Below are 19,349 nucleotides of genomic sequence, written 5' to 3' on the forward strand. Positions count from 1 at the left end.
CACGTTGCCTTCTGCTTCTAGTGTCTATATGGAAATTTGTAAATAATTGCATGCACTTTTACTGTTGTTATTATTTTTTATTATTATTGTTACCGTGATTTTTTTGCCTAAAGGTTGTATATGTCTGCAACAGGGGTGCATAAAGTAAAAATAAATTAAGGGAATTTTGAATGTTGTGTGTGTGCATGGTTGTGTATTTTTTTGTTGTGAATTATTTTGAATCAGTTTTATTTAATGTCAATATGTATGAAATATTATACTAATGTTGTGACAAAGTTTTGTTTATTTTAAAATTTGGATGTGGATAAAATGGATGTGGATAAAAATGGATAAACTCGATGTGGGCATTGCAAATCTTTGGCGTCTTTGTATTATTATGTGCGTATGTTATATTATACAGATACTCCTCACTTAACGACCGAGTTAAGCGCCTAGGACCAGGACGTTTAAGCGATTTGGTCGATAAGCGAGGACCGGTGTTATTTCACGGTAAGGGGGCGTGGCCATTGTGAACGCTAGTGTCGCGAATACTGACAGACTGCGGTAAAGAGACTGAGAACGGTGATGAGATGTATACAGTGTATATAGTATATATAGTGTATATAGTATATATGGAATATATATAGTATATACATTGTATATAGTATATAAGGTATATATCATGTTTATATAGTATATAAAGGGTGATGCGCGATGAGATGCTTGACGCTGAGACGCCGCGCACGCAGCACAGACGCACAATACAGACTGGTCGGAGAGCTGGGAGGTCGTTAAGTGAGGAGTACCTGTTATTTTTAAAATATTATATTACTTGTATTTTATTCTTATAATTATAGGTATATACGTATTATATGTGCGTGCGTGTGTTCGCGTGTGCAGGCGCGCGACCTCTCCCTTTTCCTCCTCTGCGCGCGACCGCGGTTCCCCACGCGCGACGTTTCATTGGCTGCTCTGGGTCAAGTGACCAGATCTCCGCCCTCTCCACTTCCTGTTTCGCAGCCATGACAACAAAGTTTGAAAATGAAGGAAATCACTGCGGTGGGAAAGAAGATTTCCTCCGTCAAGTCGCATCCAAAGTGTCTGAAATGCAGCGTCTACTTGGACATACAGGCTGTGAGTTCCTACATCTTCTCTTTTGAGTTACATTTAAAATCTAATGTTTTACTCGATTACGTTTCTAACGGTCGTGTTTAAAACGAAACAAATAGATTTATATTCATCCAAGTCAGGGACCGGATCTAACTGATCTGACCCTAAACTGCCGTTTTAGGATTGCTCATCAATGATTCATCAGGTCCATATCCTTAAAATTACTGTGACACCACATACGCTATTATATTGGAATTTGTAATGAGGATATGCACTTAGACAAAAGGTACAGTATGTAATTTATGCCTTATTATAGGATCTGTTATATCCACTACCACTGGAGTACTTTTACTTTTAATACTTTGAGCACATTTAAGAGTATGCACTTATATACTTTTGCTTAACTACAAATGTCAATATGGTACTTTTTTTTTTGTCTGAGTACAGGGTACTTTTACTGCAGTGAAGGGTCTGTGTTCCACTACTGTCAAATAAGAAGCTCTGACACAAGACTCTGCTGACGTCATCTTATAATGTCTTAAAATAATGGAGTGGGAGTATGCATGTATGATAATACACAGGCTAAACAAGCTTAACATTTTGTATAAGAAATGTAAACATCCAACTTCCTGTTGTGTGGAGGTCTCCTGCCCAGGAGCGATTTTAGCCCGACAGGAGGACGTCTACCTCAGTGTGCGCATCATGGGGCAGTGCAGGAAAACCCGTTGCTTCTCGCCCGAATTCCCACTGCTCTTCCACCACAAAATGCTCTTTGTTAAGGTGAGAACTAGCAGACAATCACACTGCTCACTCGCTGCCTCCCCGACTGGGCCACGAGCTGCATGAGCTCCTAACTCCCCAGGACTAATGAGTTCAAATTCAACAAGAGATGGTCTTGAATGTTCCCCACAATGATGGAACATATGCGATCAATTTTCTTAACAATGGGGGCCGCCCTGCTCAGATCAGCCTTCTATCCTCAAACTATTCATTGCCATGTTGTTTTTAAATCCTTCCTGTTTAAATGCCCGTGATAAACGTCCAGATTGCTGAATAAAACCAATTTATCTCTGTGGATTATTCAACCAGACATTCCCAGGTGTGGTTGACCCTGCTGATGTGTGTGAACAACTCGGAGGTAAGTGGAGTCCGGGGAGTTTCTCCCTCATCCCTTCCGGACTCATTTGCTCGAAAAGCTCATAGGCTATTAACTGTGATAGTGATCATTAGCTCACTGTCTCTCCATGTTTTTGCCCGTCTTAGCTGACACCACATCTTTCGAGCTGATTCAGCTGGTGCCTCCAGGTAAGCTTTCTGATGATGCCGCAGAGACAGGCTGTGCGCCACTTTATTCAGTCAAAACATTTGCAGAGATTAGAGATTCAATCTCAACTTTGTGTACGGGTGTTTGTGTCTCTGTTTCTGTATTTTGCTGTCTTTGACTTTAGAGGGAAAGATCCTGTCCACAGTGGAGGAAAACACCAGAGACTTCCTCTTCCCTGGAGCCGGACCGACCTCCAGAGATGAAGCTCCAGAGAGAGAGATCCTGATGAAGAGCAGCTCCTCATTTATCGTATGTTCTTTCTTTTTCCAAACATTTAGAAACAAGTATTTCTCACTATTGTTGCTTTCTTAAAGGGGACCTGTTATGCTCCTTTTCCACAAGTTAATATAGGTATCTATGGCCCCCAAAACATGTTTTTGAAAATTTTTGCTGAAAATACTACTCAGATTTTGCGTTCGAGCCATTCTAACATGCCTCTAAACCATCCTGTTCTAAGATGGCCTGATTTTGAGGGTCCCTCTTGAGGCCCCTAGTTCCGTTCAGCACTAGTTCCGGGTTCTGTGAGCCAATGGGGTTTGAGCATGGCTTCCGGGTTTCGTTGTATTTACTCTGTAAACTTTCATTCATTTCACCAAAATCACTCCACCAAAATCCATCTCTGAACAAATTTGAGGCAAGAAATAAGCAATCCAGTGGCTGAATCTTCACTCATATTAGAACTACAAGGCCTCATTTAAAAGTTTGTTCCAACTTAAGTTGCCGACACCGCACCAGGGATTTTTTTTCTATGTGTAAATGTCGGAAAATGAAATAAACTACATCTACAATAAAAACACACTATTTTTATCGGCCTACAGTCTATCTGCTATTATACTGTACTTTTATTTTTTTCAAGTCTTGCTGGGTGATGAGCCATTCTTTTCTTTTGTCAAGTTTTACAGTATTATGTTGTGTTTGTTTAAGCTGCCCTCTCCTGCTACCGAAAAATGTTTCCCCCTCCATGTAAGAGATAGTCTATGCTCCTCCCTCGCCGGGAGGTGCCCTGGCTGAAAAGGAGCGCACCCACTGTCATGTCACAGATTCACAAAGCGAAGGCACACACGTGTTGGTCGGACTGTGAGCTTTTATTTCAATAAGTTATTGTACTATTATTATTTGTGTGAAATATACTGGTTATACCTGTTCTCCACAAAAATAACTAACAATAGTAATGATGTTATTTATTTTTTATCGTGCAACATTTTTAAAATATCATATATATAAATAAATAAATAAATATAAGCTAAAATGTATATATGAATTACCCACTATCCTGAACATCTCCCCTCCAATCAGATGAACTTATGCAACCCCCCCCCCCAGTCATACACACAGAGCAGTACACTACTTATTTGTGGCTACTTAAAACATTTTTTTACACCTTTTTAACTTGGAAAAAAAAAAAGTTCTTGTGCTGATTTGTGCTGGTCTCTGCAGCCAACAACAGCACACTTCCCATGCTTAGCTCTTAGCTTCGTTGCAGGGGGTCTGGTGGCGCTCCAACCGTGGGTGAAGTTACTCCGATGGGGGAGGGGGGTTCTCACTCTAATGTCTCTGAATGTTACGTAGTACTGAGACACAAATCTGCATGTTTGATGAAATATGCAGCTCACAGAAAACTGATTGGGTTGTCTTATTTTACAGTTTGTATGTTAATAGGGCCATCAGAGACCAGGATGTACGTATATGCAAAAGCACTGAAAAAGTGAGTTTTTCATAATTTAAATCATCTCACACCATACCCCTTAGACACATTGAAGCTGCATTCTATCAAACTGGCCCTCTGATGATGTAGAAGTATCAATATCAGATCAGAATCAGTTAATTCCACCAGCTACATTTACATACTGTATACTAGGAATTTGTTCTGGTAAGGTTTAGTATGTTTCACTACAGATGATTAGCATTAAAAAAATAATAGTTGCATTTTGAAAAAATAGAGAATAAAAATAATAATGAAATTGAATTCAAAATAAAAATGGTCAAATATGTACAAATAGCCAAAACATACACAACCAAAGTAGTCATATGTATAAAAATATACAAAATGCTTATTTTCATTTTTACACGACAAATAAGACTGTGTATCTGCCAGAATCTGGAAATTCACGATACACAATTGAATATATCATGGTACACTGCATTATGACTCATTCTAGAATATATTGGCATTTTACTGTATAAGTTCAGATGACTCCATAAGCTGATAAATCCACATTGAGATGCAATACAGCAACTACTACTACAACACAATACTATAATACAATACAATACAATGCTGTAATACCAAAAGAAGACAACAAACTATAACCTTTCTGAATAGTATCAATGATGAATTAAACATCATTAATGCTATTTTGATTATCAATATAATACTGAAAACAGAGTTTTGAATCGTAGGTGTTTTCATTCTTCCACAGTGAATTCAGATAATTTTTCGGAAATTGTATTTATTTCAACTTCACATCAGTGTGTTTTGGCTCCTCAGGCGTCCTCGACCACCAGCCTCCAGACATAGTACATGTACACATGATTGGCAGGTCCATTTTCCTTTGAGTGACGCTTTATGTTCTTTTCTTTAGGAGTTCATTTATCTTCTGTGTAGCTTTGTTACACCGAAAAAAAACAGAATTAACTCCATGTAAATTACCTTCATGCTCCATCCATTTGGCTGTATTTATTCTTTTGTTCAATATTATATTTCACATTCTCTTCTCTTCTCTCTCTATCCCCCTCCTCTCTTATATCCTCTAGCCATCTCTCCTTCACTGGAGTTTGGTTTTCTTTGTGGCTACCTTTTGGGAAACTTGCAGACCTATCATTTAAATCGCTCTAAACACTATTCCCCCTGGCCGTTTGCTTTTTATGTGTTTGCTGTCAAGGTCTAACACAGCAATTTAAATGTCTCTCTGCAAATTTCCATATTATTTAAAAATGATTCCAGCCTTTCTCCAATTGGTTTCTTTTCGGGGCAAAGCGCAGTTTGCAGATTTGTGGTTGTAAATTGGTCTTGCGAGCGGCTGCTGTTATCTTTGCTTTGGCTCCTCTCTCTTGCCCCTGTTAACAGTGTTGTGTCTCTTCCTATTGTCTTCCCCTCTCTAGGGAATCTCCCCCAAAGTGTCATTTGCCACCTCGTCTGTCATCGAGGAGACGGATGGGAGTGACGGCCAGCTTGCCTCACCTGTAAGATGTAGAGCATCCCTCCATCAGTGTCTCACATCGTATCGTGTCTCATATACCATCATATCCTTTCGGGGTGGCTCTCACTAATGCACACTGTGGTTGCTGCTTTGTTTTTTATTTTTGTTGTATTTTCATCCTTGGGAATGTGGTTGCTTCCCCTTGTGTTGAATGTATAGTAAAAAAATAAAGGTAAAAGTAGGCAGAAATAAAATAGCCTTGATTTGTATTAAGAGGCATCAAGGACTTATTTATGGTAATATTGAAAAGTCAACCATACAAATGAACTCTCTGCCTCTTAAAAATGATTCAGGATTTCAGCACATCATAGGGAAAACACTCAGCTTTACTGAAGGTGACAATGGCCACGATTCATTCCCCTCATGCTTATGATGAGTAGAATCACTCTGTTTGTCTTGTTTCATGTATAGCTTCTCTTCTGTTGCCATGGCTACAGCCATCTATCCATCCATCCATCCATCCATCCTTCCATCCATCCATGTCGTGTTTCAAGGGTATCTGTTCTCTCCTTGTGAATGTAATTACACAGAGAAAGATCTGTGATGCTGATAGCCCATCCCTCCTTCCCGCTGCCGCTCGCTGGGCTCATATAGTTTTTGTTAGAGCCGCAACCAGTCGGTTGGGCGGCGGCTTCGTCACTTTCTCATCCCTTGCTCACCTCGTCCCTGCAACTTTCCTCCCCTGTATCCTTTTGGAATTAAAGGGCAACTTGCGCTCAGCACTGTAAAAATCGCCATTTTGCCTTTCAAAGGCGATCCCGATCCTTTATTCATTCTGTTCTTCTCCCTCCATACCTCCTCCTCTGTTTGACTTTTGCTGTGTGTGTGTGTGTGTGTGTGTGTGTGTGTGTGTGTGTGTGTGTGTGTGTGTGTGTGTGTGTGTGTGTGTGTGTGTGTGTGTGTGTGTGTGTGTGTGTGTGTGTGTGTGTGTGTGTGTGTGTGTGTGTGCTGGAACATATATATGTAACATGTATATGCTATCAATATCTTCAGCCAAGATAGGGAGTATGTCTGAAAACAGGCTACTGGATTGGGAAGGGGCTTTTCCAATTGGGAAGAAAACACCATCAGCACGAGATTTAAATGAGTATTTTAAGTGAGTTGTCAATTAATTGTGTAGTGTTAAATAAAAGGGTAATTCTGAAGGCCAGTATTTATGAAGCTACAGTATATCCCTGTATACTGTATGTGTGTACTTCTTTGTGCGTGTGCGCGTGGAGGGCTGCAGCTTAGTACATAAACAGTAGGAGTGCAACAGATTTCTTCTATTTCATTGAGAGAACTTAAAATACCCCAAACCACCAATAAAGAAGGAGGGGAAAAAAGATTTAAAAGAAAACTCTCCTCCACACAGTGTTAGTCTTGTTAGCAGCCATATTATCCGTGACACAACGGCCAGCTTGTCATGCCAAAAACAGAGCCTTGCATCATCCTAAAGTCGAGCAGAGGTAGTTTAAATGGGATGTTACTGACAGCGAGGCAGGTCAGTGGCGTGTTCTGGTGTCGCGTGGATCCGGGAGCCACTGAGCACGGTCAGGCAGCAGAATTCCTCCAGACTATCCCTCCTAATTGTCTGTCAAACCACTTGCTAGTGGCCGGTGTCATTACAGCTTTACAATGATCAAAATCTCTAATTCGTAGCGGTGAATATAGGTTCAATCTTACGGCCGAAATACACCAGGCGCGTTGGCGCAGCGAGCTACAACTGTAATTGTTGAAGAATTGTTGTCAGAAGAACATGTTTGTACTGTATTACATTACTTTTACGTAATGTGTCTTGATCACTATGCAAATCCGAAAGCAGCTCTAGGTCTCTAGTACAATGTAGACTGATATAACACACATTGATTGCACTCTTTACAAAAATATTTCTATGTTGTTTTATCTTGTGTTTCTATGAAAAAGGCTCGCGTAGACGCAGTTGAAAAAATATATACCTCTCGTGCAAAATTAGGGAATGCCCTGCAGCCCCGCGCGGCTGACATGGCCAGTGGAGCTGCAATTGTCGATTAACATGGAGTTAATAGGAAGCATGCACTTACGGCACGCCGCGCAAAATTTCCTCCTCTGTTTTCTCACCATGTACTGTTCCCACTGGTGTCTGATTTGGAACTGATTTGTCTCACTCTCTATATTGTTGACTTGTCACAGTGGTTTTTTACTCTTAGTTAGGAAAACAAACAGCAGCGTTGGATACACGTCTGTACGGCGAGGTCAGTTCTCCAGTTTAATAAGCGACTTGTAGCTCCGGCTTTGTTTTTCTAGGGACGAGCTGCTTTATCTTGGCAAAGCGACAAAATCACATCAGACGAGCCCTCGCTGCTCTGTAGTGGGAGCGAGGAGTGACTAGGGCCGGGCGGTAACGGTGAAATCAAATCTTGATAAATACCTTGACATCGATAGTTCACCATATTTTGTGGGTGACTATTGGTGCTTTCGTAAGATATTTTAGATAAATAATCATTAGTATTTTTCATATTAGAAGCAAGCATGTAGACGTATTGGTTAGAACAGTCTATGAAGTTCAGAAAATGATTTGAATTTTCTGTAATGCAGCCTTAAAGACAACATTTAACTATTACGATATGATAGCTTAAATCCCAGATGGTATTTAGTCTCATAAGGTGTAACAATATTGATATTGTTGCCCTTGCCCTTGAAGTGCCTCACCCTCGCTGAATTCCACCAGTCTAAAGAGGCAGGGAGGGAGGGGAGTGGACGAAGGGTTAATTTTTATCTGTTTAATCCCATTAAATCAATTGCCCCTGAAATATTCTTCTCAATCAGAATTGATCCATCATCCTGTATCCTTTAAAAAAAAAAAAAAATGAATTTTAATGTGCAGTGATGTCCTTGATTTGCATTTAGATAATCTGTGTTTTTTACAGCCAGGTAATGCCGTGTTATCATATTAGACTGGAGACGGCCATCAAACGCAATTAACATTTCCTCGTAACTTATTTATCCCTGGCTCAGTCCTAGGAAGTAGAATATTGCTTCTGAGGATGATGTTGTTGGAGCCGTTCTGCAGAAGTGGTCTCTCCCAGTGCAGACCCACAGCGCTGATGTTGGTGTTGTGACCTGCTGCACAAATTTGCCAATTGTTTAATGATTGAACTGGGACCAATCAGTCTGTTTAATGACTAAGAGCGGTTGCCTTACTATCCAGTGTGGTTAAAGAGGAGGAAGAAGTGGAGGAAGAAGAAAAATGTAAAGGGGATAAAACATATGAATATCCTACTTTGCCGGGTATTTGAACTCTTTTATTTATTTATTTTTTTCTCAATCTAATCTCTGCCTCTCTCCATCTGCCTTCTCTCCTTCAATATCATATACTGTAAATTTATAGGGCTGGGCAATATCATAATATTAGGTGAGATATAGTCTCGGATTTTGGCTATTGTGCTGTAGTTAAAATGTTGTCTTTTCAGGTTGCATTACAGTAAAGTAATGCAGTTTTCTGAACTTCATAGACTGTTCTAGCTGTTCTTGTCCGCGCCTCTAGCTGCTTGGTCATAAAATGCACGATACTAATGATTGTTTCTTGTGTGTAAATATCTTATGAAGGCACAAATAGTAATCCACAAAATAATGTCAAGTTATCAATATCGAGGTATTCATCAAAAAATATAGTGATATTTGATTGTCAATATCAACCAGCTCTGTAGATATATTGTACATAATTTGTTATCTCCAGTGAGTCTGTATCTAAATTTCTTCACCTTTACCTTCCAAACCCTTTTTTCAGTCGCTAGCCAGAGGAGATGGTAGGAACTGTAGTTCCTCGAACACAGAGAAGAAGAAGAAGAAAATAAAATCTGGGGCTGTTTCGTTACCAGCATCACCGTCCAAACCACCTCCCTCCTCCTCCACGTTGGGCCACGGTTCCCAAAGAAACTTGAAGGAGAGGCTGCAGAAGAAGGCTTCGTCCCCCAGGGTTTCAGGCTATCTGCAGCCCACCGTGGCGTCTCAGACCCGGGCCCTGTCACCCTACACCCACCGCAGAATGTGCCAGCTCTCCGAGGACGCTAGACAACGGCTCAGACACCTCAACCTGGGGCCTCACCGCTTCAAGAAGGAGACGGAGAGCCGTCCACCCTTCCTGGTTGGTAGATATTTGATGAATGGCTCTGAAATAAAAGTTACATTCTGACATCCTGACCATGGATCTAGGGCCGGGTACTTTATGGGCGCTGAATAAAAAGCAGTGTTAGTGCAGTAATTCTCAACCTTGTTCATATCAAGGACAGTCAATGTAATAGATATTAGGCTACGGACACCATTTCATAAGATTTTGTCTCTGGAATGCCAATCTGAGAACATTTTATATTGTTAGATATGATATAGTTCATGCTTCCAGTCTATACTATAGTTAGGAAGTAATCACAGTTAAACTATGATCAAAACAGTCATTATTATACATTCTACATTCTGTGATAATGTCTTGAAAATGAAATAAAACTTTAAAGCAGTTTAGCTTAACTATTAATTGCTGGGGACCCCCTGGAACCTCTCGAAGGACCCACTGCTATAGAGGCCCGAAATATGCTGTGGCATTTGAAGCCAAATTTCAATACTTTACGAGTGAATTTGTTGAGCATCAGCAGGTACGAATAAATGTGTCGTGTAATTTTTAGATAACTGATTTTATTTATTTTAGCTATATGACCTTTACCTCAGCATTTCTGGTGTAGAAAACAGAAAGCTGCGTCAAAGTATTTCATGGATTGAAGTTGTGCGTCACTGCGATGGATTTCCATCGTTGATTGAAAATGATCATTTCATTTCTTCGGTTTTGCTCAAAGCCAATAAGGACCCAACCCTCACCTCCAGTTAAAGACCCATAAGCCTAATTAATGGCAATTTAAAGATGTTTAGTTAACACTAACCAACAGAATTGGAAAAAGTAATTCCATTTATAATTCACCCAGACCAAACAGGCTTTGGCAAGGGCAGACACTCATCCAGGAATATGCGCAGTATATTCAGTCCGATCAGCATATCTCAAAGGAACTTAAATACTGTTATTGCTTCTTTACATGCTGAAAAAGCATTTGACAGAGTTAATTGGACATATCTCTTTTCAACTCTCAACATATTTAGCTTTGGAGAGTCACTCATTCAATGGATCAGAATCCTGTTAAACTCTCCATCTGCTTCTGTCATTACCAATGGTTACACTTCACAGCGTTTCACTCTACAGCATGGCACAAGACAAGGATGTCCGCTCTCCCCTTTAGTATTCGCCATCTTTATTGAACCCCTCGCAGCGGCCATCCATCATCAGAACAGTAATATCATTGGCATACAAACAGGAAACTGTTCACAAAATCAGTTTGTATGTAGACGATTATTTGTTGTAAACGGAACCCAATGTCATCCTTACCAGATGTGTTCAATCTTATATCTACATTTTCAGCTATCTCAGACTATTCAATAAACTGGACTAAAACCACAGTCTTACCACTCAGTGGGGAGGACTGGAATGCTGTAACCCAGAAACTTCCCTTCACCATCACAACTGGCAACATTAGATACCTTGGTATTGGCACCAGCATCTGGCAGCGGTGAAAATGAATATACTACCAAAAATAAACTATATATTTTCAATGACCCCAGTCCAACCAACAGTAAATTGGTTTAATACTCTAGGCTCAATAATCAATAAATTCTATGAGAAATACAAAAATCGAGAATTAAACTAGCAACACTACAGAAGACTGTGGAGACCTAGCAGCCCAAACTCCTGGGGGGTGCCTGCGGCTGGCATCTGTGTGTTGGTTTGAGGCGGCTTTGGGGTTCGGGTCTTGGGCCCTTGGTTGGCGGGTTGGTGCACTGCTGGGCTCGCCCACCGCATGTGCGGGGTGGTGGGGCTTGCATGTACTTCTGCGTCCCGTAGAGGCGGGTGGAGTGTCGTGCCAGGGCTGCTTAGACTTTCTGTCTGGTCCTGTGACCCGGGCGGGGACCTGAACCTGGCCAGGTGTGCTCGGCCCGAGCTCCCCATGTGGTCTCCTTCAGTGGGGGGCAGACTCCTGTCGTCGCACCTGGCTGCCTGGGTACCTGTCCTCTGGTGCTCTCTGTGTGCAGGGCGCTCGTCGCTGGGGGGCCAGGCTGTGGGTGGGGGGGCCGTCCACCGCCCTCTGTTATGTGGTCCGCATGCATGACGAATGGGAGCCTGTCAGGGGCCTGATTGGGGCACACAGGCACGGCTGTGGCACATTGTGGGCCTCTCTGCGTCCGTGGGGTGTCTGTACGGCCGCGGGCCTCAGGGGGGGCTTAGGGGTCTTTTCCGCTGCTTGGAGGCGCTACAATGGAGGCGCAACGGTATAATACCGACCTTATCAGACCAGAACTAACTGGGACAAGTCTTGTACACTCACCGCTGGACACTTCACACGCACACACACATACATTTACACATACACATACACAGGTGGTCTCTTCACAGGCACACACACCACCAGAACCTGCTTTGAACACACCTCCAACACCCTCTTGGTTACATCCCTCTCCTTTTCTCCCTCATTTACTGCCATAACTATGACAGGAAGAGGCCACGTGCCGAATTTCTGTTCCAGTTTTCCTGGACTTAATTAACTCTGTTTTTCAATACTTGTCATCTGATGTTTATGTTTTTCCATGTACATGTTGTTGTTTGGTTCTGTATTTATTTGTTTCACCCGTTGTGATTATTCCCCTCTTGGTGTGATTAGTTGTTTACAGACCAAAACATTGTAAAATAGTTCTCCAAAGGGGGGATTGGTGATTGGTCTGTGTACCAAAAAACAGTTATATTGTCATCCTACAGGTTATTGCAGCAGTTATTGATGATTAAAGAATGAATAAAGAGTTGCATTGCATGTTGAGAGGTTGATCTCCACTTGCAGACTAACTCTGTCCTAGATGCAACGGCATACAAATACTCTGTGTTGTATGCCCAGCATGCTGACAGCACACGTAAAAAAATATAAAATTAATAAAGTGATCATGAAAGAAAATGATCATTTCTGAGATTGGCTTCACTTGACTCAAATGTTCTACCTATTAACCTCATATAATACATTTACATTATACATTTACATAAATTAATGTCTGTGACAAGTCGCTCCACGGGAGTCGGGCCAATCAACACCAGTGTTTTGAAGTATGTTGAAGCTGCGTGACACTTCAATCACCAGAATGGACACAAACTTAATGAAACCTAGAAACTGCATCTCATTTTGTTCTTTTAGCTCAAGTGTAACTGATTGAAAATTCTGCAGCTTAGGAGTCTGTCTGTCTGTCTGTCTGTCTGTCTGTCCGTCTTTTTGAAGAAAATGCTCTTACTGTGTTCAGTGTTATTAACACAGAAGAATTCTCAAAAATCTTTATTCTGGTCTCAGAATAAAAGTCACCCAAAAGTCGAAAGATTGTGTGATATTGGCACTCAAATGACTGTACCATAGATATTGCACTGGTAGGCAGAACTTAATGTACAGGAGAGGACTCACTAAACAACTTTTTCAACTTTTCATTTATTCATACCTTTTTTTCAAATTCTTGCAAAACCCCCAAGCCTAAAGTTTTTAATTTTAGCACCGATTTAAAAGTGTAAAGGTTGAACTGTGTGTACTTACAAACACCTTTTCACAGTAGATCCCCGCATACCAAAAACAACCCTTTCTTTAAAACGTTTCTTTTTGCAGCGTGTTTTGCCGCGAAATCATTCAGAACTTGGATTCCTTTTTCCGACCCGAGGCTTTTGTTTTGAATTTGTCTCCGGTCTCGGTTTCCTCCTCCTCACCGCAGAAGTGCTTCCTCCTCATCGCAGCGGGGGTCTTGCTTTCCTCTCCAAGCGGCCAGGTCCGAGCGTTTTTTTTGACGGCTGCTGCCTTGTTTACTGCAATCTCTCTAATTACTGAGCATATCGCCGATATGAGACATCTGCATATAAAGGGGGTTAATTCTTTGATCAAAGGCCCTCGGGGAATACAAACACAAAAGAAAGGCACGGTCCCCTGCCCTCCACTCCTCCGCTCCCTCCACCCATCTGTGTTCCAATCAGATTGTCCATTCACATCAGATCTAATCCTGAGGTATGAATAACAACATCCACCGCGATGCCGTTATTAAAAGAAGCGCTTTGTTTGTTGTTGTTGTCGTTATTTGTGTTACACATGAATGCCGTGAGCTGGAATGCAGTGTTTTGTTGGATTGCCTCTCTAGTTTGTCCGCAGGGACTCCCCTGGCTACAATTAACCCTGGTAATTAAGTGTCAAGCTGCAATTAACAAATAGATTCCTAATGAAGTAGTGCGCCTGCCGAACAACTTGGACTCCATGTTGTGCGTTGTGTGTTTAGCAAACAGCGCTCTAGCACGCCCAAACCCGAGTCGTGTTTCGTTAAGAAAAGGCCAATTAGCAGACGTGCTTTAGTAAAAGTTTTGCCGTGTTTTAACTCCTAACCTTTTCGTGCTCCTCTTGCTGAAGTGATTAGTAGTGAAATGAAATACAAATAGTGCAGAGACGCTGAGATGATGAGTTGCTAAGTAGCTCCTCTATTACCCTGTCTGGTCCTGGTACCAGTGATTTATTGTGATTAATGCCTGCTATTGTTAGTTTCATTTGGCTAAATAAGACCAATAGAAGCTCCGTTTAGTTGTGTGTGTGTGTGTGTGTGTGTGTGTGTGTGTGTGTGTGTGTGTGTGTGTGTGTGTGTGTGTGTGTGTGTGTGTGTGTGTGTGTGTGTGTGTGTGTGTGTGTGTGTGTGTGTCAATGTAATCGATCTTACAGATGGCTGGCTGTTTCCATGTTTTCTTTCTGGGTTGTTGATTGATTTAGGTGATGTTTGATGCTGCTGTACGATTTTTTGGATTGAAAAATAAACACCTTGGCGACGAACAGAATAGATTTTCCTTTCTTTTTTTTTTTGATGTGTAGAACCAATGGAAGGTGACAACCAAATCAGATTTCCACAAAGTGCGCAGCCAGGGCCAGACAGGCTGCCTGCGCTGGTTTCTCTCGTTTCTCTCGTTTTTCTTTTGTTCTTCTTCTTTGCTGCTTTTTTCCCCCCTGCATTGATAAGAAAGAATAATACTATTGATCAGCACCAAAGTTAAAGCAGACTGTCTGCATCTGTCCAAACCAGGTCTCCTACTCCAGAAACGTCTCTGTTTTGGAGACTCCGTCCTCTCAGCGTCACTCTCCTCCTCCCAGAACCAGACGCTCGCATCGCAGCTTTGCAGCTAATCACACTGGTGGGTTTTATCTCTCTCTCTCACACACACACACACACACACACACACACACAGACACACACACACACTCGCACACACTCTCTCAACCTAACATAAAGATACTGTGAAAGTCTAGTAACCACATTTTGTATTTTTTTAAAAAGTGTTGGTTTTTTGTTGCCTGTTAAAGTTTATCAAAAGTCATTTTGTCCCCCTAGATCCCTCTCTGCTGGGCAGCTACAAACCCAACGTGATTAAGGTGAGTTCACTCCAAACTTAAAATACAATGTTCCCTGTAGGATTTGGTGCTGGGCAGGATCTCATAATTCGATTTTGATTTCATCCGACATTGATGAGATGGCTCATGATGCGATTCCATATGGATGTACTGACGTTTTATACAAATTGTGAATTGCTACCAAGTTTTCCGTAACCCTTCCGATGTGCATTACAAAAACATTTCATGGGACTAATTCAGATTACAGATTTAAATTAATTTGACAATGCACAAGGCACATTTTTACTTCACATTTAACTTCCACTTTTAAGCTTTACCTTTCACTAAGTTAAATAATATTTTATTCTATTTATTTATATTATTATTATTTCTATTTTTTAACTATTTAGTTCTTTTATATGTATAAAAACAACGTGTGTTTTTGTAAATAATGTGTGGTTTGTCGTGTATGCAATTTCCCTTTAGGGATAAATAAAGTACCTTTATTTTATCTCATCTATTTTATTTGTTACTATGCTGGTATTTAATTTAAGCGAAAAATGGTTGCGTAACTTCCAAACAAAGTATCGATATTACAGCTTCAGATTGATTCAGAAACTGAAACAATAGAAATGAATCGCATCCGATCAATGATTTTCTTCATTATAATTTTTTTTTTTCTTAAATCAGCCCGAGTTCCCATAGCACGGTGAACACAGAGATGTGTTCAGTGTGCTATGGGAATGGGTGGTCAGAGTGGGCTTACCTGTACAATTATTTGTATATAAAATATCTTTGCCCTTCTTATAAGCACATGAAACAATGTATGGGCCATTTCAAGTACTTCCCAGAAAGATTATGTAATTTCCAGAGAGATAAAGTCATTTTTGTGCTACTATAATTGACAACATTCTTGACACTATTGTGGTAGCATGAGCCACCACCCATGGATGCTCTGGTAAGATTAAAACAAAAGCACCATGATTATTTGCTAATATCATCTGACTCCTTCACTAAATAGGGTGGCTTGACTGACAATGTTGTGTATTAAGCAGCACCGCTGCTTAATACGCAACGCGTCCAATTGACCATCTCCTCTGTTGACCTCTGACCTATCCCAGTCGGCACCAGATTCAGTGCCTTCCAGGTTGTCCCCTGGGACAGAAGCTGAGGTCGTCTCCCCAGTGAGAGCAGCTTTATTCCCCCAGTCCAGCCCAGACACATCTCCCTCCAAAAGCAGCTTCAGACAGAGGTGGAGTACTCGCATTTCTCTGTATGTTCATTCCATACAGATAGATTTGGTGTGTGTGTGTGTGTGTGTGTGTGTGTGTGTGTGTGTGTGTGGGTGTGTGTGTGTGTGTGTTGCAATGTTATATACAGTGTATAAAAAATATACACTCCTTGTAAGTGTATTTGGCCAATAAAGATTCTGATTCAGAATATATATATAATTTAAAAAAGTTTATGATGATGATATAGTTGAATACTGTTTCATAGTAATCTGTTAAAAAAGGAAATCTATTCTATTTAACCAATGCAGAAGAGGTTTTACTAGTTTCTCTAAATTTCTTTGAGACAGTCTGAAAGAAAATGCATCATTAAAATACTATATAATTAATTTGAAGATTTTTTTTTTTGTCATGGATATCCACACTTTGTCAGTGAGCTCTAAAAGTAAACATGAAGGACTACCTCTGAACATTAAACCTCAAAACGTGGTCTAAGCATCAGAATCGGAGGCTTTTTTTAGGTTGGAATTTGCTCTGAATTTGTTCTGATCTGCCTGTGTAAACTATTGTGTTTACTCAAAAGATCTTGGAAAGGATTGGTGTGCTTAATAAAAAGGAAAAGCTCCCCAATATGAATTTTCAATTATATGATATTGACAAATATGGCTCTCTCCTGAGGTGTGTGTGTGTGTGTGTGTGTGTGTGTGTGTGTGTGTGTGTGTGTGTGTGTGTGTGTGTGTGTGTGTGTGTGTGTGTGTGTGTGTGTGTGTGTGTGTGTGTGTGTGTGTGTGTGTGTGTGCGTGTGTGTGTGTCCCCATAAGCCTCTAATCTTTAATTTTGATCACACTCGACAGGCAGGATGAATTTCCCTCCACCTCTCAAATTACAGGAGCTGATATCTTGTCATGTTTGTTCATTACTTAGAAGCGAGCAGGAGACGAGAGAGGGAAGGGAAAAACAAAGAAAATGGTATTGATTTGTGTTTCGGCCTGAAACCTGATGCATTTGACCCAATGCACTCTTTAATATGTTCTGAGAGACCTTGCCATCGATCCCGGCGTTTGCCAGTTGAACACACCGATGGGACCAATGTTCTGTTTTGTTTTGTTGGTTTGTTTGTTCCTTCCACCCCCTCCCTCTCTGATGTTTCCTTAGTCTAAGTAAACATTAAAATCAATAGACAATTTCTAACGGTGGAGGAAAGTAAATTGTAGGAAATGGATGATACTTCTCTCACAATTGAAAACGCGCTAGGGGTTGAGGGGCCGGGGATTAGAGCAGATTCCCTGCGACGGGGGCCGCAGCACGTCTCACCACGCCGCCCTGATTGGAAAAGTAAATGACAGATGCCAAAGCAACTTTTGGGCTGCGGTGCCTCCAATAGTCCCCGTGTTTTTCCCATGATAACTGTTTGAAGTACGAAGTAAATTTATCTGATTTACAGATGAAAGGCTTCCATCAGCGGACGGGGCATCAGTTCAGTCCGTCGCTGTCAAACCTCTCCGAGCCCAAATGGATGTGGGCGACTGGCCAATACTGGAATTCATCAGCGTTTATTACTGTTACTGTTTACTTCTCTGTTTCTCAGTGTCATCTTTTATTCCGCCGTCTGTGGCTAACGCCACAGACAGAATACATTTATATTGTATTGATGAAGGACATTTATGACTCCGGTTCAAATGCATACTTGGCTCTGTCAATTGTGAAATTGCTTTTTTTTTTTTTTTTTTTTTCTTTCTCTCTTTTTTTGTTTGCCCACAGACTGCAATATAAGGGAAGTGTAAAATCTATTTGGGTTGAAGGAAGTGTTGTCTTTAATGTTCCACACAATATTCCTGTTTTATGACATACAAAAAAAAAATGTGAGTCAAGTGGATGGTTTCTCCTGTCTTTCGTTAGGAAACAGCACAGACTAGGGGACAGAGAAAGAACTGCTTGTTGTGTTATTAAGGCATCGGTGGGAAATGTGTAAAAATAAAAACGCATGACAGTCAGGATTATGCTAATGCAACTGACGCGCTCTGTCTTGAAAATATTTAATTTGGACTCCTTTCTGAGTTTGTTTCATGGCGTGCTTTCTCTCTTATTTCTCTCTCTCTCTCTCTCTCCCTAACTCTCTCTCTCAGGTGTCACAGGGCTGCGTCGAGTCCCTCGCGCTGGGAGCAGATCCACAGCCGCATCCAGAGGATACTGCAGACGCACGGAACAGACCACAATAGCCCAGTGAGTGACCTTTGCCCTCTGTCCTAACTCAAGTCTTTATTAGTGTCTCTTAAGACATTGAAAACTGTAAAAACAAAGCAAGACCAATAAAAACAGAATGCATTGTAAACAATAAGTACAACAAACAAAACGACAAAAAACAGTGAGGAAATAAGTAGGTGGGTCAGAATCAAGAAAATACCTGCGATCAATATATATTAATTAAAACTGATTAAATAGTAATAAAATAAATGAAAACAAATATCGGTGCAAAAAAGGTGCAAAGTGCAGCAAGTAATCGTCATATCTGCTCAGAGCCAAAGTCTTCCGCCAAACCAGTGAGTCAGGTAAAAAATCATTCAAATCTAAGGATTAAAGTTAATAAAATGTACAATCTGAAAGCACGCATTGCTGAAAGCAAGACATATGCGATATATCTCTATATGAATGGACACACACACACACACACACACAAACCACACAGAGGGACACCAACTTAACCTCAGGATTTTCTCATTCAGTGAGTCAAAACAATCGTCCTCCTCTCCCCCATCCAGGTTCATTTGTTTCCTTTCATGCTCATTTAAATTCCATCCCTCCCTGAGAACCCGCTGGGCTCCCCCATTGAAGATGGAGGGAGCTGGCTCCCCCCCCCCTCCGGCCCTCAGCGAGGCTGTTTTTAAACACCCTGATGGGGAAACCAAAGGAAAAGCGTCTAATTACTCTAAAGCTGTGTGAAATCGGCTGTGGAATAAAGAAGCGACTGTGTGTGTGTGTGTGTGTGTGTGTGTGTGTGTGTGTGTGTGTGTGTGTGTGTGTGTGTGTGTGTGTGTGTGTGTGTGTGTGTGTGTGTGTGTGTGTGAAGACATGACGG

The 19,349-nt window shown here is 41.1% G+C and overlaps 1 protein-coding gene across 1 annotated transcript; it reads left to right on the forward strand.

The window, feature by feature from the left end:
- Window positions 1-1,020: 1,020 nt before the first annotated feature.
- spata6 (spermatogenesis associated 6) lies at window positions 1,021-18,523 on the forward strand (the record flags this gene model as incomplete). The annotated part of the gene is made up of 13 exons (XM_079996688.1): window positions 1,021-1,113; window positions 1,732-1,869; window positions 2,179-2,227; window positions 2,353-2,394; window positions 2,538-2,662; window positions 5,516-5,596; window positions 9,362-9,718; window positions 11,632-11,790; window positions 13,402-13,455; window positions 14,740-14,848; window positions 15,046-15,086; window positions 16,166-16,296; window positions 18,400-18,523. 13 exons carry the CDS (start codon window positions 1,021-1,023, stop codon window positions 18,521-18,523), a joined length of 1,503 nt encoding a protein of 500 aa, XP_079852814.1.
- Window positions 18,524-19,349: the final 826 nt, after the last annotated feature.

This window comes from Zeus faber, assembly GCF_960531495.2.
Source record: "Zeus faber genome assembly, chromosome: 1".
Classification (NCBI taxonomy): Eukaryota; Metazoa; Chordata; class Actinopteri; order Zeiformes; family Zeidae; genus Zeus; species Zeus faber.